Source organism: Dipodomys merriami, unplaced genomic scaffold (assembly GCF_024711535.1).
Source record: "Dipodomys merriami isolate MVZ:Mamm:240054 unplaced genomic scaffold, mDipMer1.0.p SCAF_116, whole genome shotgun sequence".
NCBI classification, from domain to species: domain Eukaryota; kingdom Metazoa; phylum Chordata; class Mammalia; order Rodentia; family Heteromyidae; genus Dipodomys; species Dipodomys merriami.
This window is the reverse complement of record NW_027202449.1, coordinates 1,971,467-1,999,046: the sequence shown is the minus strand read 5'-3', so window position 1 is coordinate 1,999,046 and position 27,580 is coordinate 1,971,467. Positions and strand designations below refer to the sequence as shown.

Here is a 27,580-nt window from a genome sequence, read left to right as displayed (position 1 = left end):
CTCAGCTTCATTTGAGGATTTGTTTAGTAAGGATGACTGTGGGAAAACATTCCTATAGTGTACTCTTTTTCCTTTAAGTGAAGACAGTTTAGATTTTACTAACTCTCCATATGTGTCATTATAGGAAAAGTGATGTCGTTGGAAGAGGATAAAAACGTTCCAATAAAGAATTGCCTTAATGAAGTGGTGGCTTGGGTTGGGTTTAACATTGTGTGAATTAACTTTTGTTTTCTGATTGCTCGTGCAGCTCCCTCCATACAGCGGGACAGCTCTGTGTGGCACACAGGCTGCAGATGACCTGCCTGACGGTAAGCTGGTGCTCTCTTATTTTCTGACTGACTTCTGGCTGTGAGTGCTACCAGGTGGCAGGGCTACCTGCAGACACGTGAACCCACAAGTTCATACTTGTGAGCCAGCATTTCCTTTCAGCTTGCAGTTCTTGCCATGAACTGGAGCATATTAAATCACAGAACCACTGACTGCTGGATGTGTAGTTGGATTGGTGCGGTACCTATGTGTTAGCTATTCAAGGTTCAGTTTTGGAGGTGGCTGTTGCATTCTTTTTTCCTTAACAATCCTCAGTGCTCAAGCATGTCTTAGCCACATGGTCCACTTCTAAGGGGCTTCTGTGTCCTATTGGTGAGGAGCTTCCTGGGTCTGGGCTGGCTGACCTCTGAGTGAGTGTGCTTTGTACAACCAGGGACAACTTAGAGCTATTGTTCCTGCAGTTTGTATTTACATGCAGACTTCACAAACCCTATGGAAATCCAGATAAATAGCTTCATTTCTTGGTCTGTTCCTTTCCTGAAGTTTATCATAGATCCTAGCCTGCTTGCTTGGGATGGTGTTTGTGAAGACTCAGCATTGTTTGGTGTGTTAGCTGGTTTGAAGTGGTGGCCATGGAGTTGTGCAGCTGCACAGCAGTAGGCTCAAGCCTGTCGGAACCGTTTCCAGTGTGGATCACAGTAAAGGCACTTGCTGGCCTCCAGGAAGCTGAAAGAAAAATATTTTCTCAGTCAGGGATTGGGTAGCCTGTTTGGTTGGCATGATTAGATGTGCAAAAATGTTCTAATTACAGTTTACGTTTATATGTAAACTTCAAAAGACAAGTCTGTATGTATCACATCCCAAAGTGATAAGATCTGAAGTCATTATGAGTGGTGCAGACAACAGTAACATAGGAGACCAGATTCAATAATAGCTTAGAACAATTAGTAAAATAAATGTAGTTCCAGGGACCCAAAGTTAGTTGCTCAGCCTCCTGAGACACTTTGTTCCTGAGTTTGTGGGACATCCTCGGTCTCAGCTGTGCATGGAGCTGGTGTGCCACAGGGGCTCATCGAGAGCCTGGGGATGCCCGTCACGCCTTCCGTTCACTTGGTTCTTTCTGGTTAGTGAGCGGCCTCATCCTTCACTCTGTACCTAGCCTTAGTGCGCAGGTTCCATATCCCCTCACCCACTCTGCCGTTCTCTGCTGCCTTCCCTTTCAGTCTGTCATATTCTCTGCTGGAAAGAGCTGGACTCTTATTATCAGCTGCATGAGTAGGGCCAGGCTTGCTTGAAGGCCTCTTTCTCCTGAAGTCTGTTGGGTATCCATTACTTTGGTTTCTCTCACAGGACCTGCTCTGCTGTGTGGTAATGACTGCCTTCTTAGATCATGGCCAGCTGTGGATGGCAAGGAACATACTAATTTCTGAGTGTCTGTCAGCTGTATACCAGCCGTGTTCATAAACCTTCCCCATGTTTGTGGGGTGAATGAATACTTTAAAATGCTGTTCCTCTGTGCTGCCTCTCACTGCAGGCCTTGTGAGTGAGCTCCCCGAGCAGCTTCTCTCACCACGTGTGCTTTAGATAGCGCCTGAGTTCCAAGAAGCCTCTTCTCACTCCCGTCCCCAGCCAGTTATCCTTCAGCTTCCATGGAGCCCTGTTGCTTGATTGAAGCGGGTTACCCTTTTCTCTATCCAGAGGTGTTCTTTTTTAACAAAGCTATTCACAGTCTTGTCTTGCCCTTTTGCTTCTGTGTTTGGGTTAGGACTTCCTTAGCTCCTGGCGTTGATGGGAAACCTCCCAGTCCTGCCTGCAGCCTGGGTCCTTGCAGTGCCCTGCGCGCTGAGGAGCCCTAGAGATGTGCTGCCTGAGCAGACCCATGTTTACCGGGGCTTGTTCTCCTTGCAGCCAACCCATCTCCTTGCGGGTACTGAGGTTGAGTTCCCGTCTCCCCATGGTTAGCAGGCCTCCCTGTCCTTCCCAGCCTAGCAGACTGGGCTAGGTTGTGAGTGTTCCGCAGCTGGAGGAGGAGCTGCCCTGCCTCCATCTGCCTTCAGTTATGGGGTGGGTTCACAGTGTGCTGTTTTGGTAGTCACTGTACCACTGAGGCACTTCTTTGCTGTCACATCACATTCTAGAATGTTTTTACTCTGATAAGTGAGAATTGAGATTGTCTCTTGGAACTAATCGATTTTGCACACGCTGCACAGTGCGTTCTAACTTTAATGTGATTTCACAACATACCCCATCTCAGAGAGGAGGCCCCTTTCCCAATGAATGTCCTGCATATCTCTCGGACACTCATTTCAGCCCCTGTGGCCAGCATCACAGTGATACTTGAAGGCAGAACAGATGGCCAGTCCTAGATACAGGTGATAACAATTTATTTTTTCCTCTTATTTTTCTTAAGAGTAAGGGGGAAAGATTACATTGATAATTTCATTGTATTAGTAGTTTCATATATAAACTTTTAGGCACTTACTACTTTTCTAAGAATTACGTTTTGCTTTTGGTTAGGATTATAGCCCTTAACATCAGCTTGATATCAAAACAAATGAACAGTTCTAGACACTCTGGGCCTGTTTCCTGCCTTTCCTGTAACTGGCACCTAACTGGGCTCTCTCTTGTTCTGTTTTTCCTCTTTCAAAAAAATTTTTTTTTTTTTTTTTTGGTCGGTTGTGGGGCTGGAACTCTGGGCTTGGGCGCTGTCCCTGCGCTCTTCAGCTCAAAGAGAGCACTCTACCACTTGAGCCACAGCGCCACTTCTGGTTTTCTAGTGGTTTATTGGAGATAAAAGTCTCACGGGCTTTCCTACCCAGGCTGGCTTTGAACCTTGATCCTCAGATCTCAGCCTCCTGAGTAGCTAGGATTACAGGTGTGAGCCACTGGTGCCCGGCTACCTGTATCTTTATTGAAGTCTTCGCCACTCATGGCATTAATCTAGTAAGAGTTCACTTAGTTGACAGTTACCCCTATTCATCTAAGGGCCACTTTGAGACCTTAGTTAAAGTGGTCAGTGGAGGAGACTAAGAGAAAGACACTGGAAGTGCTCTGAAGTGACTTAGGCCTTGGTAGCTATAGAGAAGCCCTGGTAACAATGTCTTATGGCTTAAATTACATTGTCCAAAGTATACATTCTCTTCCTCAGACATAAAGTAAGCTGTAGTAAAGTGTGTCCAGGGTCTGGGAGCATAGATCACATGGATGTGCGCACTATCTATCCATCTGTCTTTTTTTTTTTTTTTTCTTTTGGTCGATTGTGGGGCCTGAACTCTGGGCCTGGGTGCTGTCCCTCAGCTCTCAGCTCAAGACTAGCACTCTGTCATTTGAGCCACAGCGCTACTTCTGGCTTCTTCTGCTTATGTGGTGCTGAGGAATCAAACCCAAGGCTTCAAGCATGCAAGGCAAGCGCTCTACCACTGAGCCACCTTCCCAGCCCCATCTGTCTAGTTTTGTGCTGGTTCCAAGGCTTGAACTCAGGACCTTGAGCTCTCAGCTTTTACTCTCAGGCTGGCACTCACTTAAGACACACTTCCAATCTAGCTTTTCTGGTGCTACTTAGAGATAGGAGTCTCATGGATTTGTCTGCCAGGTTACCTTCAAACCTCGATCTCCAAAACTCATCCTTGGGCAGCTAAGATTCTAGGCGTGAGCCATCAGCGTCTGGTGGTTTTGTGTCTTTATTAAAAACATGTACTCTTTCACTGAGCTGTAGTCTCAGTGTTAAGGTTTTTTGTTTCGTTTTTTGTTGTTGTTTGTTTTTGTCCGGTCGTGGGGCCTGAACTCTGGGCCTGGGTGCTGTCCCTCAGCTCTTCAGCTCAAGGCTAGCACTCTACCACTTGAGCCACTTCCGGCTTTTTTTCTTTTTGCTTATGTGGTGCTGAGGAATTGAACCCAGGGCCTCATGCATGCAAGGCAAGCGCTCTACCACTGAGCCACCTTCCCAGCCCTCGTTTTTGTTTTTAATGGTGTTTTTTAAGAAGGTAAAATACCTTATTTATTTATTTAGTTAGTTAGTTGGTCATGGGGCTTGAACTCAGTCTGGACACTATCCCTCAGCTCTTCAGCTCAAGGCTAGTTCTCTACTACTTAGGGCCACAGCGCCACTTCTGGTTTTCTGGTGGTTAATTGGAGATAAGAGTCTCATAAACTTTCCTGCCTGGGCTGGCTTTGAACTCCAATCTTCAGATCTCAGCTCCTGTGTAGTTAGGATTACAGGCGTGAGCCACCAGCACCCATCCACTACTTAGTTTTTATTTCAAATTTATTTGAACTTCTACATTCTGAAAATCTTCCTTAGCTGTGCAGGGTGTATAGGCTTTTGTATTTTATATTCTCAGTTAAATATAATTGAAGTTGCTACTATTTTCAACCTATTTATTCCACACAAAAACATCACAGCTTTATTAATAAAATAATTTTTAAGATTTCGGTTTTCAGAAAGAAAACAAGTAGTTTATCAGTACTTTTTTAGCATTGGTAGTGCGGTGTGTTTAGCTAGTAAAATATTTACTAATTGCTTTTTTTCTCTAAACAGGACAAGAATATCAGAGAATTGAGTTTGGTGTTAATGAAGTAATTGAGCCCAGTGATCCCTTGCCAAGAACCCCCAGCTACAGTATTTCGAGCACATTGAATCCTCAGGCCCCTGAGTTTATTCTTGGCTGTACAACTTCCAAAAAGACCCCTGATGGCATAGATAAAGATGCCAGCTACAGTTCCATTGACTGCCAGTACCCAGGCTCTGCCCTGGTTTTGGAGAGCAGTTCTACTGTGGAGGCAGAAGTTTTAGAAGGTGATGTTTCAGGTGGCCTTGGACAGAGGGAGCGTAAAAAGAAGAAGAAGCGGCCACCTGGGTATTACAGCTACCTGAAGGATGGCGGCGACGAGAGTATTTCCCCAGAAGCCCTGGTCAATGGCCATGCCAACTCTGCAGTTTCCAATAGCGTCGGCATGGAGGACGCAGACTTTATGGGGGATGTGCTCCTGTCGGTTACGCCCAGGACTTGTAACAGCCCCCAGAACTCCATTGACTTCATCAGCGACACTGTGCCTGGCAGTCCTTTCCCCGGAGCACTGGACGATGGCGATGCCAGGACTGCAGGGCCGCCTGAGGGCTGCCATGGGGCTGACCACGCGCAGCCCTGCCTCCCTGCAGACAGCCCGCTAAGGACAGCAGTGGCACAGCCCTACACTGGCCCCTGTACTACTGAGGACCTTCCAGTTGCTAACGGACAAATACTTGAATCCTCGGGCCAGGGCACAGCTGCCAACGGGGTGGAGTTGCACGCCGTAGAGAGCATAGACTCGGACCCTGCTAAGCGCGGGAGCGCATCCCCTCCTGCCGAAAGCGCGGTTTCTGCGTCGGGCGCCATTCCCATTAGTCAGCCTGCCAAGTCCTGGGCCAGCCTCTTCCATGATTCTAAGCCCTCTTCCTCCTCGCCTGTGGCGTGTGTGGGAACTAAATGCTCCCCTCCTGCCCCATCCCCCCTGGTCTCTGAAAAGCATATTGAAGTCAAAGAAGGGCTCGTTCCAGTTTCAGAGGATCCTGTAGCCATAAAGATTGCAGGTACAGTCTAACAGGTGCAGGTTGAGTGGAGGTGGAAGCCAACCTGCTGCATCGAGTCAGTCATGGCTTACTGAGCTGGATTGCTAGCGCAGCAGTTGTAGACCACCAGTGCATTTACAGTATCTAAAAGTAAAGTAATCTAAAAATCAAGAAAGGGCTGGAGATGCAGCTCAGCGGTAGGGTGTTGGCCTACCGTGCACAAGGCCCTGGGTTGGATCCCTAGTGCCGGAGAGAAAGGCGTCGGGGGAGGGAGAGGAGTGCCATGCCTTTGTGTTAAGTGGAAAAGCATTCATGTCTATTATGAATTCTTTTTGATTGACAAATTCTGTTTCTATTTCTTGCCTTTGATAAAAAAAAAATTCTGTTCTACTGTTTGTATAATGAACTTGTTACAGCTGTTAAATACTGTTGATGTGATAATTTCTGAGTGGTACTCACTTTGTACTCTGGTTTTTCTTAAGATATAAGCAGGTGTTTTGTGACTAATCCAGGGGCTTTTACTTAGAATGAACAGTGTTCATTGTCAGGTGTAGTAGCAAGCTGTAAAGTTCATCCTGTTATGGGTACCTGGAGTTTCATTAGAAATAAAAGCAAGTTCTTTTGGATGGCAGTAGGGTGACAACAAGTAGTTCTGTCTTAAAAAGAGAACATTTATGGCCAGGTATGGTGTTATATCCCTGTAATCACAGCACTCAGAAAGCTGAGGCAGAAGGCTTGTGAGTTTGAAGTAAGCCTGAGCTATGTAGCAAGTTCCTGTGCATTAAAATAAAAAGCAAGAACTTCAATTCTTTTTTTGCTTTGAGACCAAGACTCCTTATGTAATTCAGGTTGGCCTGGAACTCTTACTTGTTCTTGTGCTGGTACTGAGGCTTGGGACTCAGGGCCTCATGTACTTAAGTTTTTCGCTCAGGACTGGTGCTCCACCACTAGAACTACTCCTCTGCTTCTGACTTTTTGCTGGGTAATTGGAGATAAGCGCCTTTGGAGTTTTCTGCCTGGGTAGACTTTACACCATGATTCTCAAATCTCAGGCTCCTGAGAAGTTGGAATTGTAAGCATGAACTACCATGCCTAGCTTGGCCTGCTTCATTTATTATATTTCAATTAGAATGTATTCATTACAAGGACCCATTTTCCCAACGGTAGTATAAGCCTGAGTTCAGAATCATGAGAGCATTGGGTGCCCACAATAACTTTGCAGAGGCAAACTTCCTACACTGGAGAAATGTTCTCACTGTCTTTTTTTTTTTTTTTTTGTCGGTCGTGGGGCTTGAACTCTGGGCCTGGGCGCTGTCCCTCAGCTCTTCAGCTCAAGGCGAGCGCTCTACCACTTGAGCTACAGCGCCACTTCCTCTCACTGTCTTTAAAAGGAGAAAGAAAAGCTTTATTTAAAATAATTTGCAACACTACCCACAGGACTAGAGGCGTGCTATGTTAGTGTTGCCTGTGGTTCAGTCTAAAGTTGATGTGCTTTTTTAAGGCCCTTGGAGAGGGGCTCGGGGTCTCCTGCCCACCCGTGCTGGTGCAGAGGGTGTTGCCACTCAGTCAGCTGTGTTGTTGTCTTCTAGTGGTGTGATCAGTGCTAACCCTCCCTCCAGACTCAGTTCCTTAGTCCTGCTTAGGTTAGGCCAGTTTGAAAGGTGTGTTAACTGTCTGAGCAGAAGCACAATTCCTTTCAGAGTTCTCATTGCTTTGTGCCTGCTTGTTGGCTGCTTTCAGCATTTCCCTGTGAAGTCCTACAGTGGTGGTAGTCACACACAGGTGGGGTCAGGACTAGGTGCAGCGGCAGTCTGGAGTTTCTTTCTTTTTGTCAGGTTCTACCTGTGGAAATACTTCATAGGAATATGTTATGGATCAGATTCCATGTCATAGATTCCCTTTAACAGGAATTCCCCTTAGTCTAAATTTAGACTTTTCTTTTTTAAAAACTAATTTCTTTTTTAAAAAATTTATTTTTTATGTGGTATCAAGGAATTGAACCCGGGGCCTCATGGATGCTAGGCAAGCACTCTACCGCTAAAACATATTCCCAGCCTTAAAAATTAGTTTATTTTTAAAGGTTTTGAACTCTGGGCCTGAGCGCTGTCCCTCATTCAGCTCAAGGCTAGCGCTCTACCACTTGAACCGCAGTACCACTTCCGGTTTTCTGGTGGTTTATTGGAGATCAGAGTCTCACGGACTTCCCTGCCTGGGCTGGCTTTGAACAGCAGTCCTCAGATCTCAGCCTCCTGAGTAGCTAAGATGACAGGCATGAGCCACCAGTGCCTGGCACCAGTTTTTGATCCCAAATTAGTTTTGTTTTGTTTTGTTTTTCCAGTGCCCACCTTTCTGGACAAGGTCCCCTGTCAATAAATCTGCTTAAGTAAAAGCTTACTTATTTTTATATAACTTAAGGAAATTGGTATTAGGAAGGCAAGTCAGTTGTAAAGTGGATCAGGAATGTCACGTGAAGCAATTGGAGTGAAGTACTAGCCCACCTTGATTCCTCATATCCATTTATCCCCTTGAAGCCTGCTGCTTGCAGGGTCCCCTTGTCTGTGTCAACATTTTATGCCATTGGCGTTCTCTTCCTACCGGTAAGCCTGTGTCCAAGAGATGTGAAGGATGAGCATGTCACTGGAACACTAACCCCAAAAGAAGTATGGATTTAAATAAAGCAGGCCTTCTTAGGAGTAGAGTTCATGTCTGGCTGGTTTATGTTACTCTTAGAGGGGATATTGGCCATTTTCAGTAGGAATAATAGCCAGGAAGGGAAGAGGAGAGAATTTGAACATGTGAAGTGAATAGCTTGTATAGGGCAGTGGCTGCAGAATATCTCACTTACCCATATTCAGGAGTAAGTGTGATGAGTAGTACGCCTGCCGCCTGCCCACATTAGCACATTTGGCACTCTACTTTTTTTTTTTTTTTTTTTTTTTTTGGATCATGGGGCCTGAACTCTGGGTCTGGGCGCTGCCTCTCAGCTCTTCAGCTCAAGGCTAGCGCTCTACCACTTGAGGCACAGCGCCACTTCCGGCTTTTTCTGCTTACGTGGTGCTGAGGAATCGAACCCAGGGCCTCAAGCATGCAAGGAAAGCACTCTGTCACTGACCCAGACTAAACTGTCATTGAGTGTTATAACACACTTTTTATGCTTCATGTTTCAAAGTCATATTTCTGTATAGCTCTAAATGTACCTGAATGATCTGTCCAAGTAAAACTGCAATGAAAGAGAACTAGGTAAAACCTGCTTTTGGAGTCTTTAGCCATATCATCTACTGTGTTGTCTGGTCTGTGATGTGGCACAATGGTTTTATCCTACAGTAGTTGCTAGAGAGCAACAGAGCTATTACAAAATGACTAAATTTCCATGTTCACATGCATTTTATGTAAAAACCAAAATGCGTCCTAAGACTTGTTCTGTGCTTTGGTGGTCTAAAAGTCATACACATACCCTTTAATGGGAAAGATTTTCAAGTAGTTTTGAGTGTACTTCTTTTTGTGCTGGACATATGCACTGTTTCTGAGCTTTTTTGCTCAAAACTAACACTCTACCATTTGAATCACAGCTCCACTTTCTGCTTTTTTTTTTTTTTAAGTGGCTAATGAGAGATAATAGTCCTGTGAACTTTTCTGCATGAGCTAGCTTTGAACTACGATCCTCAGATCTCAAGATTCTAGGCATGCAATGATCAGAGAGAGTGCTCCATCTGAGGAAGTATTGCCCCTGTGTAGAACACTACCCCTGTGGATGAGTGTCCAGCCTGTAGCGAGTTTCACGTGCTCTTGTGCTATATCTGTTGCGAACCGACCTGAGACCCTTTGGTGCTGGCACGTTCTTTGCTTTGTTGCCCTCCCCCTGCGTGGGCACAGTAGCCTGTGTTTTGCGCAGTGATGGATGATGAGAAGGAAAGCCAGGGAGTGTCCTAGGCGGCTGAGGAGACAGCTGTAGGTCAGCAGCCCAAGTGTAGTCCCCACAGGCCAGTTATTCTAGCCAGGGAACGAGCGGAAGTTTTGCACCTTGCATTTTACGGATTTTTAAATGTTAATAGGACCAAATTTTAGGAAAACAAACTTTGATACATAGAAATCTGTGTAAAAATAACCGTAGCTTCTATTGGGAAAAGTTTACAATGCTAGTACTGACCTTGAGTATATAAATTATTTCGGTTGAATCATTTGTGGCAGTGTGTGAACTTCATGTATCTCAAGATGTGAAGCAAGTTAGTTTTTTCTGTATGTTAACAGATTTCATAAGAAAGTTGAATAAGAATTTAGCCTGCGTTTTCACAAGAGTGGTGATAAGAGTTTCAGTGTTTCAACTTTTGAGTCATGTGGACATTTCTTCCTGTTCCATCAACACTGTTCTGGGCAGCTGAACCCACTAACTATAGTTGATGTTAACACTGCTATATTTGCTTTAGACTTTTTTTTTGGGTCCGGTCGTGGGGCCTGAACTCTGGGCCTGGGCGCTGTCCCTCAGCTCTTCAGCTCAAGGCTAGCGCTCTACCACTTGAGCCACAGCGCCACTTCCGGCTTTTTTCTTTTTTGCTTATGTGGTGCTGAGGAATCAAACCCAGGGCCTCAGGCATGCAAGGTAAGCGCTCTACCACTGAGCCACCTTCCCAGCCCAGACTTTTTTTTTTTTTTTTTTTTTTTTAATGCTAGTCCTGGGACTTGAATTCAGGGGCTGGGCACTGATCCTGGGCTTCTTTGCACATTTGAGCCACAGCTTCACTTAAGGCTTTTTGGTGTTAATTGCAGATAAGAGTCTCACATACTTTCCAGGCTGGCTTCAAACCAAAACCCTCAGATCTCAGCCTCTTAAGTAGCTAGTATTACAGGTGTGAGCCACTGACACCCGGCCAGATCTTGTTTTTAAGGGGGTTTCTATCCGGATGGTGGAATGCTGGTACTACAGAGCCCACAGTGACACAGGAAAGCCACAGGTAGCCCGGGGAAGAAACTGCTTTCAGTCAGACTTATTGGGAGAATGGAACTGGGGCCTTTTGACAATGCTTATAATGGGTGGAAACTGTATTTTGGTGTATGAAATACCACTAGAATGCAATTTGAGAATTACGGTTCATAGCCAGCCTGGGCAGGAAAGTCCAGGAGACTTATCTCTAATAAACCACCAGAAAACCGGAAATGGCGCTCTGGCTCAAGTGGTAGAGCACTCGCCTTGAGCTGAAGAGCTGAGGGATAGTGTCTAGGCCCAGAGTTCAACCCCTGGGACCGACCAAAAAAAAGAAAAAAAAAATCTAGATTGCTGACAGCTCTTCTGTCTGTTCTCTTAAAGACTCTGAATCTAAGAATAAATAGTATGTGGGGTTCTTTGAAAGACGGATGAAGGTGGAAAGAAGTGGCTGAGCACCCTCTCTAGTGAGTGCACCCAGTGCGCTTTGGTTCCGCAGCTGGTTCTGAGGTTCTGCTTTTCCTTTTGTTTGGTTCTTGCAGTTACTGTCCATGCCACTAGGTGATGCTAAGACCCCGGAACGTAATGTTATAGGAAAGGTACAGACTTAAGAAACACCTGCCCATCAGATAATCTGAAAAGCAAACCAGAAGTTATGTCAGTTATTAGTCCCTGCAGAGAGTTCAGGTAGAGGGGATAGTTCTGACCTGTGCAGTTTCCCAAGTGCTCACAGGAAAGGAATGGGTTTGTAGTTGGCTTCAGGTTGGGTGTGCTCCAGTGGCCAGGGCTCCAGGCTGCTGCAGTCATGCTGGCCAAGCTCACCGCGGTCATGGCAGGAGCTTGTTCCTGTGTGCTGGCTTGTCCTGTGTTCCCCTGGGGAGCACAGTCCTGTGGTCATGACTGGTGTTGACCATCGGTAGTCGTGTTTCTGAGTGTTCGGAGTAGTCACACAGGAGGGAAGTTTCGCATGTGTCGTGGAGGCCTGGCCTTGCTTGGTTCCTGCAGCTGACATCCATGCCTTCAAGACCTGTCCCCATCTCTCCTCAGACTGCGCCTGGAAGATTGAGGGCTCTCCCACCCAGAAACTGGAGCGTGTCCTTCTCACTCCCAGCTCTTTCCCTCCTGTGCCCCGCTGCTGGCCAGGCCTCCTGTTGAGTGGTCCACACTTGTTCTCTGCTCTTGTCATCTGAGTGCATGCTTTCCACCTTGTGCTGCAGCAGTGCCTGTGTGTGTGTGTATGTGTGCGCGCACATGCACACACACACACACACACACACACACACACACACACACACACACACACACACGTGATGCAGCAGGAAAGATGAATCCTCCCTGCAGTGGAGAAGCTATGCACGTTGAATGACTTGTGCCTGAGTCTTGGACCTGGTGCAGATAGCCAACACGTGCCCATGTTGTGTGTCTGAAAAACAATACAGGTCCAGGAGCCACACACTGCGGCCTTGAGGCCCTAGTCCAGCCGCCCAGGTCCTGTGCAGTCACAGGCCTCAGTTTCTTCAGAGTAAGTCCAGCCAGTTAGCACTGGTGAGGGTAAAGCACTGCTTGGGGCCGCGTCCACGCGTCCCAGCCAGTGCTCTCACAGTATTCTTAATGCTGCCCAGGTCTGGGAGACCTTGTCTTGTTTGAAGATTTTTTTTCCTTCTTTTTGGCGGGTATACAGTTTGAACTCAGGACCTGGACTCGGGCTCTCTTGCCTGCCTGGTTGATGCTCCCCCCCTGGACCCACGCCTCCAGCCTCTGTTTTAGAGCATTATTGGTGGTGCGTCGCTAAAGTGGGATTTTCATAGCTTTCTTGAGGCTGAAGAGCTGTCAGCAGGTGAATCTGAGGGCTGAGGGTGAGAGGCTACATAAACTGCATTACTGCATAGTTTAGGGAACGGGTTGAATTGGACTGTGAATGGAGAAACAGTACTGTCACCAGAAAGAGGGTCTTTACTCACTGCAGCCAGTGGGCACCATGGTGCTGTGCTGGGCATGCTGTCAGCTACTGGAGTTCAGATGTAGTGTGTGCGTGTGAAAGGCCCACTTAGTGTCAGAGAGACCTGGTTAGCAGGGAAGGGGAAAATCCTCTCTCTCCAGCCTCTTCCCTAATGTGTTGCTTTATGTGTTTTCTGGTAATTGTGCTCCTTGGTATACGCGGGTGTGAAGGTCAAGACAAAGAAGGATGGGCTGGGGGTGGTTTAAACTAAATGAGGTGTTAACAAAGGAGTTTTGACAGGTAACCTGCCTTTTGGAAAGGATGTGTACACATGTGGACTAGAAGCTGTGAAGGGTTTTAAGGGCTGCTCCTGGGAATGTCTTTAATCTCTGACACATGCTTCTTGACTCTTTCAGAGCTGCTGGAGAATGTAACCCTAGTGCATAAGCCCGTGTCCTTGCAACCACGGGGGCTGATCAATAAAGGAAACTGGTGCTACATTAATGCTGTATCCTTCTTGGACGCATTCCTACCCCCACCCTGGCTGGCTGTGGTCTCCGCCTGGGTGCATTTGACTTAGGGCAGCTTCCTGAAGGCAACTAGTTCATTACTTGGTCTGCCCACCTTGTAGATAGGGTTGTCCTAACCCCAGCTACTCTGCCCTCCGAAAGGATTTGTGGACCAGCTGATGACAATCATTCTCTTATTGGCTTGGGATGGCCCAAGTAATAAAACAGAATGAATCCCTTGTGTTGTGATATGGGTATCAGCCTTCTCCTGGGTTTACAGGCATGCACTGCCTTGCACAACAAGACCAAGTTCTTAAATGTTTATTTGATTTGTGTCTGTGCTAGGGCTTGAACTCAGGAATCCAAGTTCTCTTTTTCTCTCAGCTGGCATGCTACCATTTGAGCCACACTTACCACTTTCAGGTTTTTACTGATTAATTGGAGATGAGACATGCATGGACTTCCTTGCCTGGGTGGGCTTCAAACCAGCTCTCAAATCTCAGCCTCCAGAGGAGCTAGGATTATAAACATGAGCCCAGTGCCTAGCTGACCACCTGGATCCTTACATGGACGCAACAAGGCAGCTGTCCTGTAACTAGTTGGTTTATTCTTTTTGAGTTTTTGTCTTCTTGGCTTCTTTAGGTTTTTTGTTTTTTTTAAATGCTTCTGTGTGTGTGTGTGTGTGTGCTGATCCTGGACCTTGTCCTTGAGCTTTCTTTGCTCAAGGCTAGTACTCTATTACTTGAGCCACAGCTCCACTTCTGGCTTTTTGGTGGTTAGAGATAAGGGTCTCATACACTTTTCTGCCTGGGCTGGCTTTGAACTAGTCCTTAAATCTCAACCTCCTGAGCGGCTAGGATTATAGCTGTGAGCACCAGCGCCCGACATAAGCTCTTGTATTTAGTATGTGTCAGGGGAAGTGCTGGGGTTGTTTCCTTTCCTTTACTTGTCTTCCTGCCACAATCCAGACACTGCAGGCCCTGGTTGCCTGCCCTCCAATGTACCACCTGATGAAGTTCATCCCTCTGTACTCCAAAGTGCAAAGGCCTTGCACGTCGACACCCATGATAGACAGCTTGTAAGTAAGGGGTCAGTCTTCAAGGGAGTGGGACTTCCCAGGAATCATTCAAATTTGAGGAGTTAAAACAATCCTGAGGGGCTGGGAAGGTGTCTCAGTGGTAGAGTGCTTGCCTTGCATGCATGAGGCCCTGGGTTGGATTCCTTAGCACCACATAAGCAAGAAGAAAAAAGCTGGCAGTGGCGCTGTGGCTCAAGTGGTAGAGCACTCACCTTGAGCTGAAGAGCTGAGGGACAGCGCCCAGGCCCAGAGTTCAAGCTCCACAGCCAACCTCCCCCCCCCCCCCAAAAAAAAATCCTGATACCTATACTTCGAATTGTCTAGTTAAAAAGATGCATCATTTGTGATTATGAATGGAATTCGTAAACTAACTAGAAATGGAGTGTTGTGTATCTGTGTTTCTCAGATTCAGTAGAGAACAATGTAGCCCTTAGCAGGTTAAAAATTACACTTAAGCTTGGCACCAGTGGCTCACGCCTGTAATCCTAGCTACTCAGGAGACTGAGATCTAAGGATCACAGCTCAAAGCCAGCCTGGGCAGGAAAGTCCATGAGACTCTTATCTCCAATAAACCACTAGAAAACAGGAAGTGGTGCTGTGGCTCAAGTGGTAGAGCACTAGCCTTGAGCTGAAGAGCTGAGGGATAGCTCCCAAGCCCAGAGTTCAAGCTCCACAACTGACCAAAAAAATAAATAAAGTTACACTTAAATTATGTCAAAACTATATGAAAGCCAGGTCTGGGGACTCATGCCTGTCATCCTAGCTACTCAGGAGGCTGAGATCTGAGGATCATGGTTCAAAGCTAGCCTGGGCAGGAAAGCCCATGATACTCATATCTCCAAGTAACCACCAGAAAACTGAAGTGGTGTTGTGGCTCAAGTGGTAGAGCGCTAGGGTAGCCTTGAGCTGAAGAGCTGAGGGACAGCACCCAGGCCCAGAGTTCAAGCTCCACAACCGACCAAAAGAAAACCCAAAAAACTATTAATGTAGTCAAGATTTAAGGATTCACTAGTTATTGTAGCACTGATCACCTGCAATCCACTGTACTCACACTGTGAATGTTCTACTTAGCCATTTGTAGTCGCACTTCAAGTATGTCTTCTTAAAAATGTACTTTTCCTCCCTGTTTAGTGTTCGGCTAATGAATGAGTTCACTAACATGCCAGTGCCCCCCAAGCCCCGGCAAGGTAAGTGAGTTGCGAAACTCATTCCTAAGGGCTGTCTGGAGTAGGAGTGGGCTTCTTGGACTACAGGCAGTTTGGGGAGGGGGCCCATCCATCCATCTATCCATTTATCCATTGTGAGACTTGAACCCAGGGCCTGGACTCTGTTCCTGAGCTCTTTTGCTCAAGGCTAGTGCTCTTCCCACTTTGAGCCACAACATCACTTTCAGTTTTTTTGTGGGTTAATTGGAGATAAGCGTCTCATAGACTTTGCCACCTGCCCAGGCTAGGCTGGCTTTGAACTGCGATCCTCAGATCTCAGCCTCCTGAATAGCTAGGATTGCAAGCGTGAGCCACTGATGGCCGGTTCTCTATCCTTTTACTTAAAACCCCCATGTCTTGTTTATCTTGCAGCTCTTGGGGACAAAATCGTGAGGGATATCCGCCCTGGAGCTGCCTTTGAACCCACGTACATTTATAGACTCCTGACGGTTATCAAGTCGAGCCTGTCTGAGAAGGTGTGTGACTGCCAGATGAAGTTAGAAGGGGTGTGCCACTTTGCACCTCTGCCTCCGTCTCCAGTGTTGGGACCTGTGTTCAGGATGAGACAGACCCATGTTTATGGAGTCGCTGTTGGAGGTGTTTAAAGTGTGTGGTTCTCGTCTTACAGTGAGACCGAGCATAAGAGCTCTCGATATAGTTGGTCACCTGTGATCTGAGCCCTTTCCTGACCGCTCCCCACCAGGTGAATGCAGGAGGCGGGGGGTCAGCTGCTGAGTGTCTGAGGGAGGAGAGCTAGCCCTGGGCTCCTGTGCTGACGAGCCAGACATCCTGATCTTGCTGCTGCTTCATTTGAACAAAGAAAGCAAATTTCCCCCCAGTACTGGGAGGGAAACCCTGTGGTTGCTGGGCAAGCACAATTACCACCCCTATTTCTACCTTCTTAGTTTATTTTTTTCAGATAGTTGCCTACTTTTGCCTACGCAGACCTCAAATCTCAATCCTTCTACCTCTCCTTCCCACGTAGCTGGCACTACAGGAAAACAACAGTGTACCCAGCTCAAACAAGTGTTATGTGTGTGTGTGTGTGTGTGTGTGTGTGTGTGTGTGTGTGTGTGTGTTGTGTTTTGGTTTTTTTTTTTTTTTTTTTGGTTGGTCATGGGGCTTGAACTCATGGCCCGGCTGCTATCCTTGAGCTGTTTGTCTTAAGGCTAGTGCTTTACAACTTTGAGCCACAGTACTACTTCGTTTTCTAGTGGTTAATTGGAGATTAACCTGCCTGGCCTGGCTTTGAACCGTGGTACACAGATCTCAGCCTCTTGAGTAGTTAGGATGACAGGTGTGAGCCACTGGTGCCCAGAAAGCAGGTTTTAAATAATCTCCCCCCCCCCCGCCCTTTTTCCCTTTTTTCTCTTCATTTTCTCCTTTTCTCTCTTACCTATAATACGGTATGTATTGCAAAGCAGATTTGAAAAAGCATGCGTAAAACATAAAATTCTTCTTTAGTTCTAGAGAACATTCTTTCTCTGGTCCCCTCCAGGTGCCTGGGGTGTTAGGTGGTAGAGCTGTTGTCACGCCGGGCGCTGGGTGGAAGGTGGGTCTTTTTTTGGGGGGGGGGGGGTCCGGTGGTGGGTCCTGACCTCTGGGCCTGGGCACTGTCCCTCAGCTCTTCCTTCAGCTCAAGGCTAGCGCTCTACCACTTGAGCCACAGCGCCACTTCGGGCTTTTTTCTTTTTGCTTATGTGGTGCTGAGGAATCGAACCCAGGGCCTCATGCATGCAAGGCAAGCGCTCTACCACTGAGCCACCTTCCCAGCCCTGGAAGGCGGGTCTTAGTGTGCCTGCCGGTCCTGCCGTGGACCCTGCCACCCAGGCTGGGGGGTTAGGGCTGACGCAGCGATGTCTGATTTCCTCAGGGCCGGCAGGAAGATGCCGAGGAGTACTTAGGCTTCATCCTCAACGGGCTTCACGAGGAGATGCTGAGCCTGAAGACGCTCCTCTCACCACACAGCCAAAGTAAGTGATGGTGCGGTGCGGTGCGGTGGAACGTGGGGTTGTGCCGTGTGCCCGGCAGCTCAGTGCAGCAGACCCCCCGCCGCCCCGGAGGAGGCAGTTCCTCTGGAGATAGGCGCTGCATGCCTGGCGCACACATCAGAGCCATTCCCCAAACGGCTTCTTTCCTCATAGAACACCTCACTGTCGGCACTGCCTGTCAGATACTCCTGAGAACGTTGCATTTAGATGAATTCACGTTTATCGAGGGCCTGGCACAGGGTAGGCAACTGGTCCTGCTAACCACATGCTGGCTTTGGCCAGGAGCACGGCGGATGCCTGTGTAACTATTGGGCACTGCAGCTCTTAGCCAGTTGTTGTTTCTTTGTGTATCTGCATATACACTTGGCATGTGTACGCTTTTCTGAATGTTGTGCTCACCCCGGCACCTGTTCCACAGAACCCCAGGCCCTAGCTAGGGGGAAGCAGCTAGCGCTCTACGGTACCAGCAGCTTCCTTTCCAGAGCGTCTTCAGATTTCTACACGTGTATTAACATCCTTTTGCTTCCTTGTGGTGTTTTTAAGACAGGGCCTCATCTTACTACACAGCCCAGCCTGGTCCAAGAAAGGATCCTGCTGCCTCAGCCTCCCCAAAGTGCTGAGATTATAGGTGTATGCCGCCATGCCTGGCCTTTCTAAGACATGCACATGTGTGTTGCGGTCGATTGCCATGTTTTCCATGTGGAGCACTCCCAGACTCCAAGATAGCATTTGGACATTGGCTTAGGTGTTGACAGAGAAGTTTTGTTTCCATTTTTCCTCTTTGTGTAAACAGTAACTAAAGCAGACTCTCTCCTTTCCAGAAGTGAGGATTTCCAATGGGCCCAGAAGCCAATTGGTAAATGAGGAGGAGCAGGAGGATCAAGGCGCAGGAAGTGAGGATGAATGGGAGCAGGTGGGTCCCAGGAATAAGACTTCTGTCACCCGCCAGGCCGACTTCATCCAGACGCCAATCACCGGCATTTTTGGAGGACACATCAGGTTTGTGCCATTGGGCTCTGAGGGGTTGCCTTCTGCTAAAGGGGAGGTATGCCTGCTGTTGGCGGGCACTCTTGGCTTGCCCTTGGCTTGCCTGTAAGAGCGCCCCGCTGCCCCGCTGCCCCCAGTGCCTGCGGGTGCTCTGCGGGACCACCGCCCAGGGCCCTGCGCCACACATAGCACTCCAGGTGCTAGCTCAGTGTGAGATGGCGAGAAAAGCAAGCTGATTGGTCGGAAGTGTTTGTTCTCTTAGAGAAACGTGTGCACTTGGTTGGGGGCATTGCGTTTATTATGAGTTTGCATGAAAGGCAGGTCGCTACAGAGAAGCAAGTGCTCATAGCTCTTCTCACATTTACCCATTTGAGTGTGAGTGCAGTGCATTGTCACCTTCTGTAGTCTTCTAGTTACGTGCGCTCTGATCTACACTCCCATTTCCCTTCCACACGTGCCCTGGTAGTCCTTGCGTTACTCTGTCTCTGTGTTTGACTTCTTGAATTCCACGTATAGCATGAGCATACGCTGTTTTTCCGTTTTTTTAAATGTCCATCCACATTGTGGCTAATGGCAGTGTCCTGCAGTCTACCTTTTAAAGGTTGAATAGTATTCCGCTGTCCGTGCACATCACAGTTTCTTTATTCATTTTTCTGAGAATGGACACTTAGGTTGTTCTCATAACTTAACAGTGGTGGTGCATGTATTAGAGGAACTAGAAAGTGAAGTCTCCTGGTGCCAGGGCTGGCTTTGATTGAACTATGGTCCTCAGATCTCAGCATCTGGAGTAGCTAGGATTACAGGTGAGAGCCACCAGCACCTGGCTGAAAACAGAACTCTGAGTCAAGAGGCCCTCGTGATTTCTTCCCCCATTGTCCTTGCCACCCTGGTCATCCTTCTTTGGAACCCAGGGAACTTGTGTTGCTGGTGCTCGGGAGGATCCTGGCAGTGCTTGTTAACCTTTCTCAGGGTAAGCTGGGAGCCGGCTCTCCGTGGCGTCTGACCCGTGAAGCCTGAGCACCTGAGCTCATGCTGCCGTCTGTACACAAGCTCACTCCAGCTGTAGGACAGAAGCCTTGTTGAGCTCTTGGAATGTTTTCTTGCTGAGGCTAAATGCAAGATGGGCCAAACATAGAATTTTTTTTACCCAGAAAACTAAGAAAAAGAAAAATGAAATGGAATACTAGCTAAGAAAACAAAGTTGATTTGGCCTCTCTCTCCCTAGAGCACTAACTTGTTTTTCTCATCGGGAGGCTGCTCCTCTTCCTTCGGTGTGTCATTCTTATAGGGGGAGCGCCATTAAAAATATGCCGTTAACCTTGGAGATTTCCTCAGATTTGGTGAGGAAGCTGTGGGAGTGAGAGCGCTGTGGGGTGGAGAGATTGGCCGGCGAATAATTGAGCTGGGAGGTTAGAGCTGCAGGTTTATGTTCAGAGGATGGCATTTAGCAGGGTTTTTAAAAAAATTAATTAACTAATTAATTATTTTGTGTCAGTCCTGGGGACTGAACTCTGGGCCTGGGTGCTGTCCCTCAGCTCTCCAGCTTAAGGCTCTACTACTTGAGCCACAGCGTCACTTCCAGCTTTTTCTGTTTATGTGGTGCTGAGGAATCGAACCCAGGGCCTCATGAGTGCCAGGCAAGCACTCAACCACTGAGCCACTTCCCAGCCCCTCAGTAGTTATTTTTAAGTTGGCATGTTTTTGGCTTTTCTGTCCTCTGGTCTGAAAGTGATCCTGAATGATCTTATTCCCAGAGTCTATGCTGCTTCTCCTTTGGTTACTTTTAAGGGTGTGGTGTCTTCAACGTTTTTGTTTTTGCCCTCGACTCTTAGGTCTGTGGTTTACCAGCAGAGTTCAAAGGAATCTGCCACTTTGCAGCCGTTTTTCACGCTGCAGTTGGACATCCAGTCTGACAAGATCCGCACTGTCCAGGACGCACTGGAAAGCTTGGTGGCCAGAGAGTCCGTCCAAGGCTACACCACGAAAACCAAACAGGAGGTGTGTTCCGGCGCCAAGGCCCCTTGCGGAGGCCCTTGGGGAAGCGTTAGGGAGGAGGGGCTGGCCTGGCTTTTCTGGACTGATCATTTGCACGTGTTTAGGATGAAATGGTTGACACAGTTGTTCCCCACAGTCACTTAGCTGTAATTCCTGTGACACTAGAATGCTCTCCTTCTGGGTCCTCGGCCCCATGTGGTTTCATTCTCTGGCAGCGGAGTTTCCCTGTCCTAGGCTGAGCACTGCCTCAAGGCACGCAGCACTGGCTCCTGCGTGTGGCACAAGCACCGCTTTGACTAGCTGAATCAGGACTCCAGACACACCTGCTTTGCGCGTGCTTGTAGATCTTTAGGAGTTACAGACTGAAGGAGTGTGAGACACCTGGTGCTTGCTTAGTCTTCCTGTCCTCACCTTAGAGTAGCACTGGGAGAAGGATAGGGCAGTGCTGAGAGTTCCTGCTCCTGTTCTCTCCCCGCACTTCCTGATTTCTGTGTGGCCTTAGGGACTGCCCCACGCTCCGTGTCTGAGGTTGTGGCCGTGGGTTCATAAATGTGCTGGGAGGGAGGGAGAGCACAGGCCAGCTGGGGCTAGCGCTGCTTCGAGCCGGTCACAGTATTCTTGTGAAGTTGGGTTGATCACAGGCAGTGGTACTTGCAGGTAATGTGTAGTGTGGTGACTGCTGACCCGGGCCGGGGTGGGCTCCAGTGGCAGAGCACCTCCAGGGTAACAGGACAGGCCTGCCCTTGTCCTCAGCTTGGGCTGAGTAAAGACCCAGGAGCCCCCAGGGCACCGGCACGCACCGGCCTCTCCTGCTTTGCTCCGGCCAAGCCATGCTGTGGGGATCTGCAGAAGTTAGTCCTAATTCTGCACCCTATTTTCTGACTTGCTTCTGTCGGGCAGTTTTTGTTTAAAACTCCCAAGTGCCAGGAGCCAGAGCCAGAAACTTGGCAGCTGGCTTGAGTGAATGAGCAGTACAGTCTGGAGAGGCGGCAGTGGAGTTGTTTGGTGGAGATTTGGGCGTGGTCCTAGGCCGAGGCAGCCTCAGTGGGGCTGCAGTGTGGCCCTCCGATGCCTTGAGCAGAAGTAGACGGATGGTGAGCAGGTGTGTTTCCAGGTGGAGATCAGCCGGAGGGTGACGCTGGAAAAGCTGCCCCCTGTCCTCGTGCTGCACCTGAAGCGATTTGTCTACGAGAAGACAGGCGGCTGCCAGAAACTGATCAAGAACATTGACTATCCTGTGGACTTGGAGATCAGTAAAGGTAGCGCCGGGCGCCCGGCTCTGCACAGCACTCACCCGTGGGTCCACCAGGCTGTCACAGCTGGGAGGGCAATTCACAGACAGACCCTGTCATCCCGGTGTTTGGGAGTCCCAGCGACCTGGGAAGGCACGAGTAAGAGCCCCAGCCCAGGCCTAAAGTGACACCTAAAAGACAACCAGTGCAGAGGGGCTTGTGCTAGACGGTCCGTCTAGCCAGAGCATGGCCCTGAGGTCAGTCAGTCCCCAGTACTGCTTAAAAAAAAAAGAGAGAGACTTTGTCTATCCAGAAGAGCATTGTTTTTCTACAAACCTTTCATGGGTTCTTCATTTTGCCGCAGATGCTCCTTTCCCTTAGAGTGAATGCCAGCACCTGTGCAGCTGCTCATGGCAGCACCTGTGCAGCTGCTCATGCATGGCAGCACCTGTGTAGCTGCTCATGCCAGCACCTGTGTAGCTGCTCATGCATGGCAGCACCTGTGCAGCAGCTCATGGCAGCACCTGTGTAGCTGCTCATGCATGGCAGCACCTGTGCAGCAGCTCATGGCAGCACCTGTGTAGCTGCTCATGCATGGCAGCACCTGTGCAGCTGCTCATGGCAGCACCTGTGCAGCAGCTCATGGCAGCACCTGTGCAGCAGCTCATGGCAGCACCTGTGTAGCTGCTCATGCATGGCAGCACCTGTGCAGCTGTTCATGGCAGCACCTGTGTAGCTGCTCATGCATGGCAGCACCTGTGTAGCAGCTCATGCATGGCAGCACCTGTGCAGCTGTTCATGCATGGCAGCACCTGTGCAGCAGCTCATGGCAGCACCTGTGTAGCTGTTCATGGCAGCACCTGTGTAGCTGTTCATGGCAGCACCTGTGTAGCTGCTCATGCATGGCAGCACCTGTGTAGCAGCTCATGCATGGCAGCACCTGTGTAGCTGTTCATGCATGCCAGCACCTGTGTAGCTGCTCATGCATGCCAGCACCTGTGTAGCAGCTCATGGCAGCACCTGTGTAGCAGCTCATGGCAGCACCTGTGTAGCAGCTCATGCGTGGCAGCACCTGTGTAGCAGCTCATGCGTGGCAGCACCTGTGTAGCAGCTCATGCGTGGCAGCACCTGTGTAGCAGCTCATGCATGGCAGCACCTGTGCAGCTGTTCATGGCAGCACCTGTGCAGCTGCTCATGCATGCCAGCACCTGTGTAGCTGCTCATGGCAGCACCTGTGCAGCGGCTCATGGCAGCACCTGTGTAGCTGTTCATGGCAGCACCTGTGCAGCTGTTCATGGCAGCACCTGTGCAGCGGCTCATGGCAGCACCTGTGCAGCGGCTCATGGCAGCACCTGTGTAGCTGTTCATGCATGGCAGCACCTGTGCAGCTGTTCATGGCAGCACCTGTGCAGCGGCTCATGGCAGCACCTGTGCAGCGGCTCATGGCAGCACCTGTGTAGTGGCTCATGGCAGCAGGTGCCCTCTGCTGTGTGCACTCAGCCCGGTGCGAGTCCGAGCACCTTCGGTTCCACTCCCAACACAGCTCTCGGCTGACAGCGCAGCTTCCGTGGCTGTAACGGGCAGCAGTAGTGGGGTTCAACCCCATTTGAGAAGCAGAAAGAAGGAACGTTTGAGAATATGTGATGACCATTCTCCCGTCGTGTCTGTCAGGAGATCCAGAACGTAGATGCCATCTCAGGCATCTTCACGCCTGCCTCTTCACTCCCGTCGTCAGCTGCCTGTCCTGCTCAGGGTGGTTTTTGTTTCCTCTCATCTTTTTTTTCTTTTTGAGACAAGACTCAAAATATAGCCCATAATCTCCACACTTGGCTCTTGTAGGTTTTACAGTTCTGTTTTTGTTTTTGTTTTTTTAATGTTATTAAAAAGGTGATGTACAGGGGCTGGGAAGGTGGCTCAGTGGTAGAGCGCTTGCCTTGCATGCCTGAGTCCCTGGGTTCGATTCCTCAGCACCACATAAGCAAAAAGAAAAAAAGCCGGAAGTGGCGCTGTGGCTCAAGTGGTAGAGCGCTAGCCTTGAGCTGAATTGCCGAGGGACAGCACCCAGACCCAGAGTTTGGGCCCCACGACCGGACCCCCCCCCCCAAAAAAAAAAAAAAGTGATGTACAAAGAGGTTACAGTTACTTAAGTCAGGTAGAGTACATTTATTTTTGGACAGTGCCACCTCTTCCCACTCTTCCAGTTTTTCCCTCCCATCCCAACTCACAAATTGTATAGTTCATTTTCAACATGTCTAGTGAGTACCACTGCTGCTGCATTTGTTCACCCCTTGTCCCTCTATTTCTATGCCCCTCATTACTCTTCCAAAGATAGATAAATGAACAAACAAAACTGAAAAAAAAAAAAAAAGCAATAATAACAGCACAGAGAAAAACCTCTTGTTTCCATTTCCTGGAGTTTTCAGTACCTGTTTTAGGAGCTTGCAGGAGAAACTTCCAGCATCCTATATAATGCTGATACTTATTTAGCGGGCTGGCTGCCACTCATGTCCATTCTCTCTGTTCTACCTACATAGCTCCCGTTCTGCTAGAGCTGAGGAGGTGATTGGCATGTCCTATGTTCTTGCCCTCCAGGTGGCTGACCTAGTGAGACACTGTCCCCCCCCCCCTCTTTTTGGTCTGCCGTGGGGCTTGAACTCTGTGCCTGGGCACTGTCATGCGCTCTTCAGCTCAAGGAGAGTGTTCTACTGCTTGAGCCACAGCGCCACTTCCGGTTTTCTGGTAGTTTATTGGAGATAAGAGTTTCACGGACTTTCCTACCCATGCTGGCTTTGAACCGCGATCCTCAGATCTCAGCCTCCTGAGTAGCTAGGATTACAGGTGTGAGCCACCAGTGCCCAGCTCTTTTTTTGTTCCAGTCCTGGAGCTTGAACTCGGCCTGGGCCTTGGCCTTACCCCTTTGCTTTTTTACTCAAGGCTAGAGTCTACTACTTAAGCCATACCTCCACTTCTGGCTTTTTGCTGGCTAATTGGAGGAAAGAGTCTCATGGATTTTCCTGCCTGGGTTGGCTTTGAACCCCAGTCCTCAGATTGCTCCTCCTGAGTAATAGGGTTTTATGCATGAGCCACCAGTGCCCAACCCGATGTTGCTTTTGTTACTCACCCTAAGTGTTGTTTTGTTTTTCAGAACTGCTTTCTCCAGGGGTTAAAAATAAGAATTTTAAATGCCACAGAACGTATAGGCTATTTGCAGGTGAGTAGATTTGTATCTTCCTTCCCCCAAAAGCAGTGATCATGAGTGCTGTTCGCTGTGCCAGACAGCTCAGTGGAACACCACTTACTGCAAACTGGCTTGCTTGCTCTGTAAAGGGATCCCTGGGGAGCTTGTAGTTCCTACACATTTGAGAATGTGGGTTTTACCTGAAACCTGGGGCCCCAAAACAGACAGGGTGTCCCCTGGGCCCCGAGCTGATCCTGGTGTGAGCACAGCCTCCCAAAGGGCTGCTTTGAAGTCTGAGCAAGCGTCTGCCCGAGGCGGGCGGGGGTGTCTTTTTCATAAAGCCTGCTTGGCACTCTCTTTCAGTGGTCTATCACCATGGCAACAGTGCCACGGGTGGCCATTACACTACGGACGTCTTCCAGATCGGGCTTAATGGCTGGCTGCGCATCGATGACCAGATGGTCAAGGTGATTAACCAGTACCAGGTGGTGAAGCCGACTGCTGAACGCACAGCCTACCTCCTGTATTACCGCCGCGTGGACCTGCTGTGACCCCTGTGTGCGTGTGTGTATGTGTGTGTGTGTGCACACACATGCCTATGTGTGCACACAGGTGTGCGTGTGTGTGTGCGTGCGTGCGTGCCTGATGCCGCTTTGTAGGCCATTAACTCTCACTAACTTCCTGCCTTGTAGTGGCTCCTTAGAGAGAAACTTTCTCCCTCTTGCAAAAATGGGCTAGAATGAAGAGGAGATGCTTGGGTTTGTGCAGCCTAGTTTATGTTGACCTCCACCTTCCAAATCAAAATCATTTGGTTGAAACAGACTGTCTTTGATTTAAGAAAATCCACAACAACCGTATTTGTGAATAACGCCGATTCCTGAGATAAAGGAACTCGCATTTGATCCCAGTTTAATTGCTTAGTAGAATAAATCCTGCACCAGCAACACTTGTAAATTTGTGAAAATGAATTTTATCTTTCCTTAAGAAATTAAATTTTTTAATCCATCACACTTCCTTCCCCTACCCTTTAGTTTTTGATAAATGATAAAAATGAGCCAGTTATCAGAGAAGAAATAGTTCTTACTTCAGGCAGAAAATAGACAAAACAAAAACCCCACTGCTGGACCCTCACAGGAGAAGTACCGCAGTGAGACTCGCTCACGTGTACCGTGCAGATCAGATATTTGGAGTTTTAAGGTATTAGTAGACGTAGATGGGTGATGGGAACTTTATTGCCACTGAAGGGTTTCAGAATGATGCTTCTGTGTGCCTCCGGTGCCATGCGGCCACAGTGCTGAAGGCTGACGTCTCCCAAGTCTGCTGTCTGCTCCTGACGCCGCGTCCCCAATTGTGCCCAGTGTAGTGATGCCTAGGAACTAAAGTTGTCGCCCATCAATAAAAAATCACAAAGTTGGTTTAAAACTGTGTGGTGTCTTGGGATGTGAGTGCCGTCCCTGGGGACCTCGGGGCGATGGTAAGTGCTGCAATTGCCAGCCTGTGGGTGTGGGCGCTGAGCTGGCGCTGTGCCCAAACGGTCTTTGGCAGAGTCCAGCCCTGTGGGGAAGTGAAGTTGGAGTCCTAGTTCCCAGAGGGAGATCTCCCTCCTTGGCCTAATGCAGTCAAGGCCGAGTTTCCTTATACTCGAGGCTCGCTGACATGGCTTCGCAGCACCCCTGCTGCCCTGTCAGCTCCTAGCCCGTGCAGGGTGTCTGCCGAGCCCCGGCCACGCTGCCGTGTGGGGTGCTGGTGCTCGCTCAGGCCCGCTCACTGGGGGGAGCCTCTGCTCAGGCGCTTCCTTTCCCATTTGGCGTTTCTAGTCACTCCTTTGTGGCACCAAAGCTTATTTTGTAGAATTCTAGTTCTGGTGTCATGCACGTATCCTACTTACCCAGTTGTAATTGTTCTGAATTGGTTGATGAGTCACTCCAAATCAGCTTTGCCTAACTTGGGGGAAGCAGCCCACACCCACAATACAGCCAAAGATGGAGTAAGCTTCATCCTTTTTTCGGGGGGGGGGTGTGATGGGAGGGGGAAGGCAAAGGAGACAGTCTTGCGATTGTAGCCCAGGCCAGCCTCCACCTTGAGATCCTCCTGCCCCAGCCTCCCAATGCAGGGATGACAGGCATGTGTCGCCCACCTGGCTGAAACAAGCACCATTTGAGAACAGCACTAGCCAGCTTTTTATACTAGAGCTGCGTCACATCCCTCCCACACTCATGGCCCATCCCACCCGACCCCCGCGTGCCCCAGCTGTGACACGCACTGTTACCCAGTGTCCCTGGGTAGAAGCAGCAGCCTCAGGAGTGTGCTCACCTGGAAGCCAGAACAAAGATGCAGTTACTGGGCATGGGGAAACACCTCCGGAGTGCTCAGATGGGAACACCTTCCTGCTTCTGACCTGATCTGCAGGTGCTCACGCACTAGTGTGGCAAGCTGAAGTAGGGTGGGGTTGACTGTGGACATCTCCAGAAGGACTGCAAGTCTCACCAGTGGTCAGAGATGAGCTAGATCCATGGTACGTTGGGGCGTCTCAGCCAGCCATGTGGTCCCACTCCGTGTAGTTGTTGTGTGTGATGGGTAGAACTGGAGCATTTTGGTTTCCTGTTGTCCAGGCTGGCTCAGCAATGACAGAGTACACCAAGGAGATAACAGCCCAGACTTAAGGACCTCAGCACCTGGTTCCTGAAGTGACCTGGCCCTTGGGGAGAGAGTGTGATCATTCTAGCCAGGTGA

The 27,580-nt window shown here is 49.0% G+C and overlaps 1 protein-coding gene across 1 annotated transcript in view; it reads left to right on the top strand.

Moving 5' to 3' along the window:
• Positions 1–26,269, top strand: part of LOC138822861 (ubiquitin carboxyl-terminal hydrolase 10) — a 49,605-nt gene extending 23,336 nt beyond the window's left edge. The window contains exons 3-14 of the mRNA XM_070015818.1: positions 248–308; positions 4,805–5,836; positions 13,089–13,180; positions 14,150–14,259; positions 15,391–15,446; positions 15,837–15,940; positions 17,338–17,437; positions 18,277–18,454; positions 20,275–20,440; positions 21,552–21,696; positions 24,815–24,880; positions 25,211–26,269. Of these exons, the coding sequence (XP_069871919.1) occupies positions 248–308; positions 4,805–5,836; positions 13,089–13,180; positions 14,150–14,259; positions 15,391–15,446; positions 15,837–15,940; positions 17,338–17,437; positions 18,277–18,454; positions 20,275–20,440; positions 21,552–21,696; positions 24,815–24,880; positions 25,211–25,398 (2,298 nt within the window). The 3' untranslated portion in view covers positions 25,399–26,269. The remainder of the gene's footprint in view (positions 1–247; positions 309–4,804; positions 5,837–13,088; positions 13,181–14,149; positions 14,260–15,390; positions 15,447–15,836; positions 15,941–17,337; positions 17,438–18,276; positions 18,455–20,274; positions 20,441–21,551; positions 21,697–24,814; positions 24,881–25,210) is intronic.
• Positions 26,270–27,580: the final 1,311 nt, after the last annotated feature.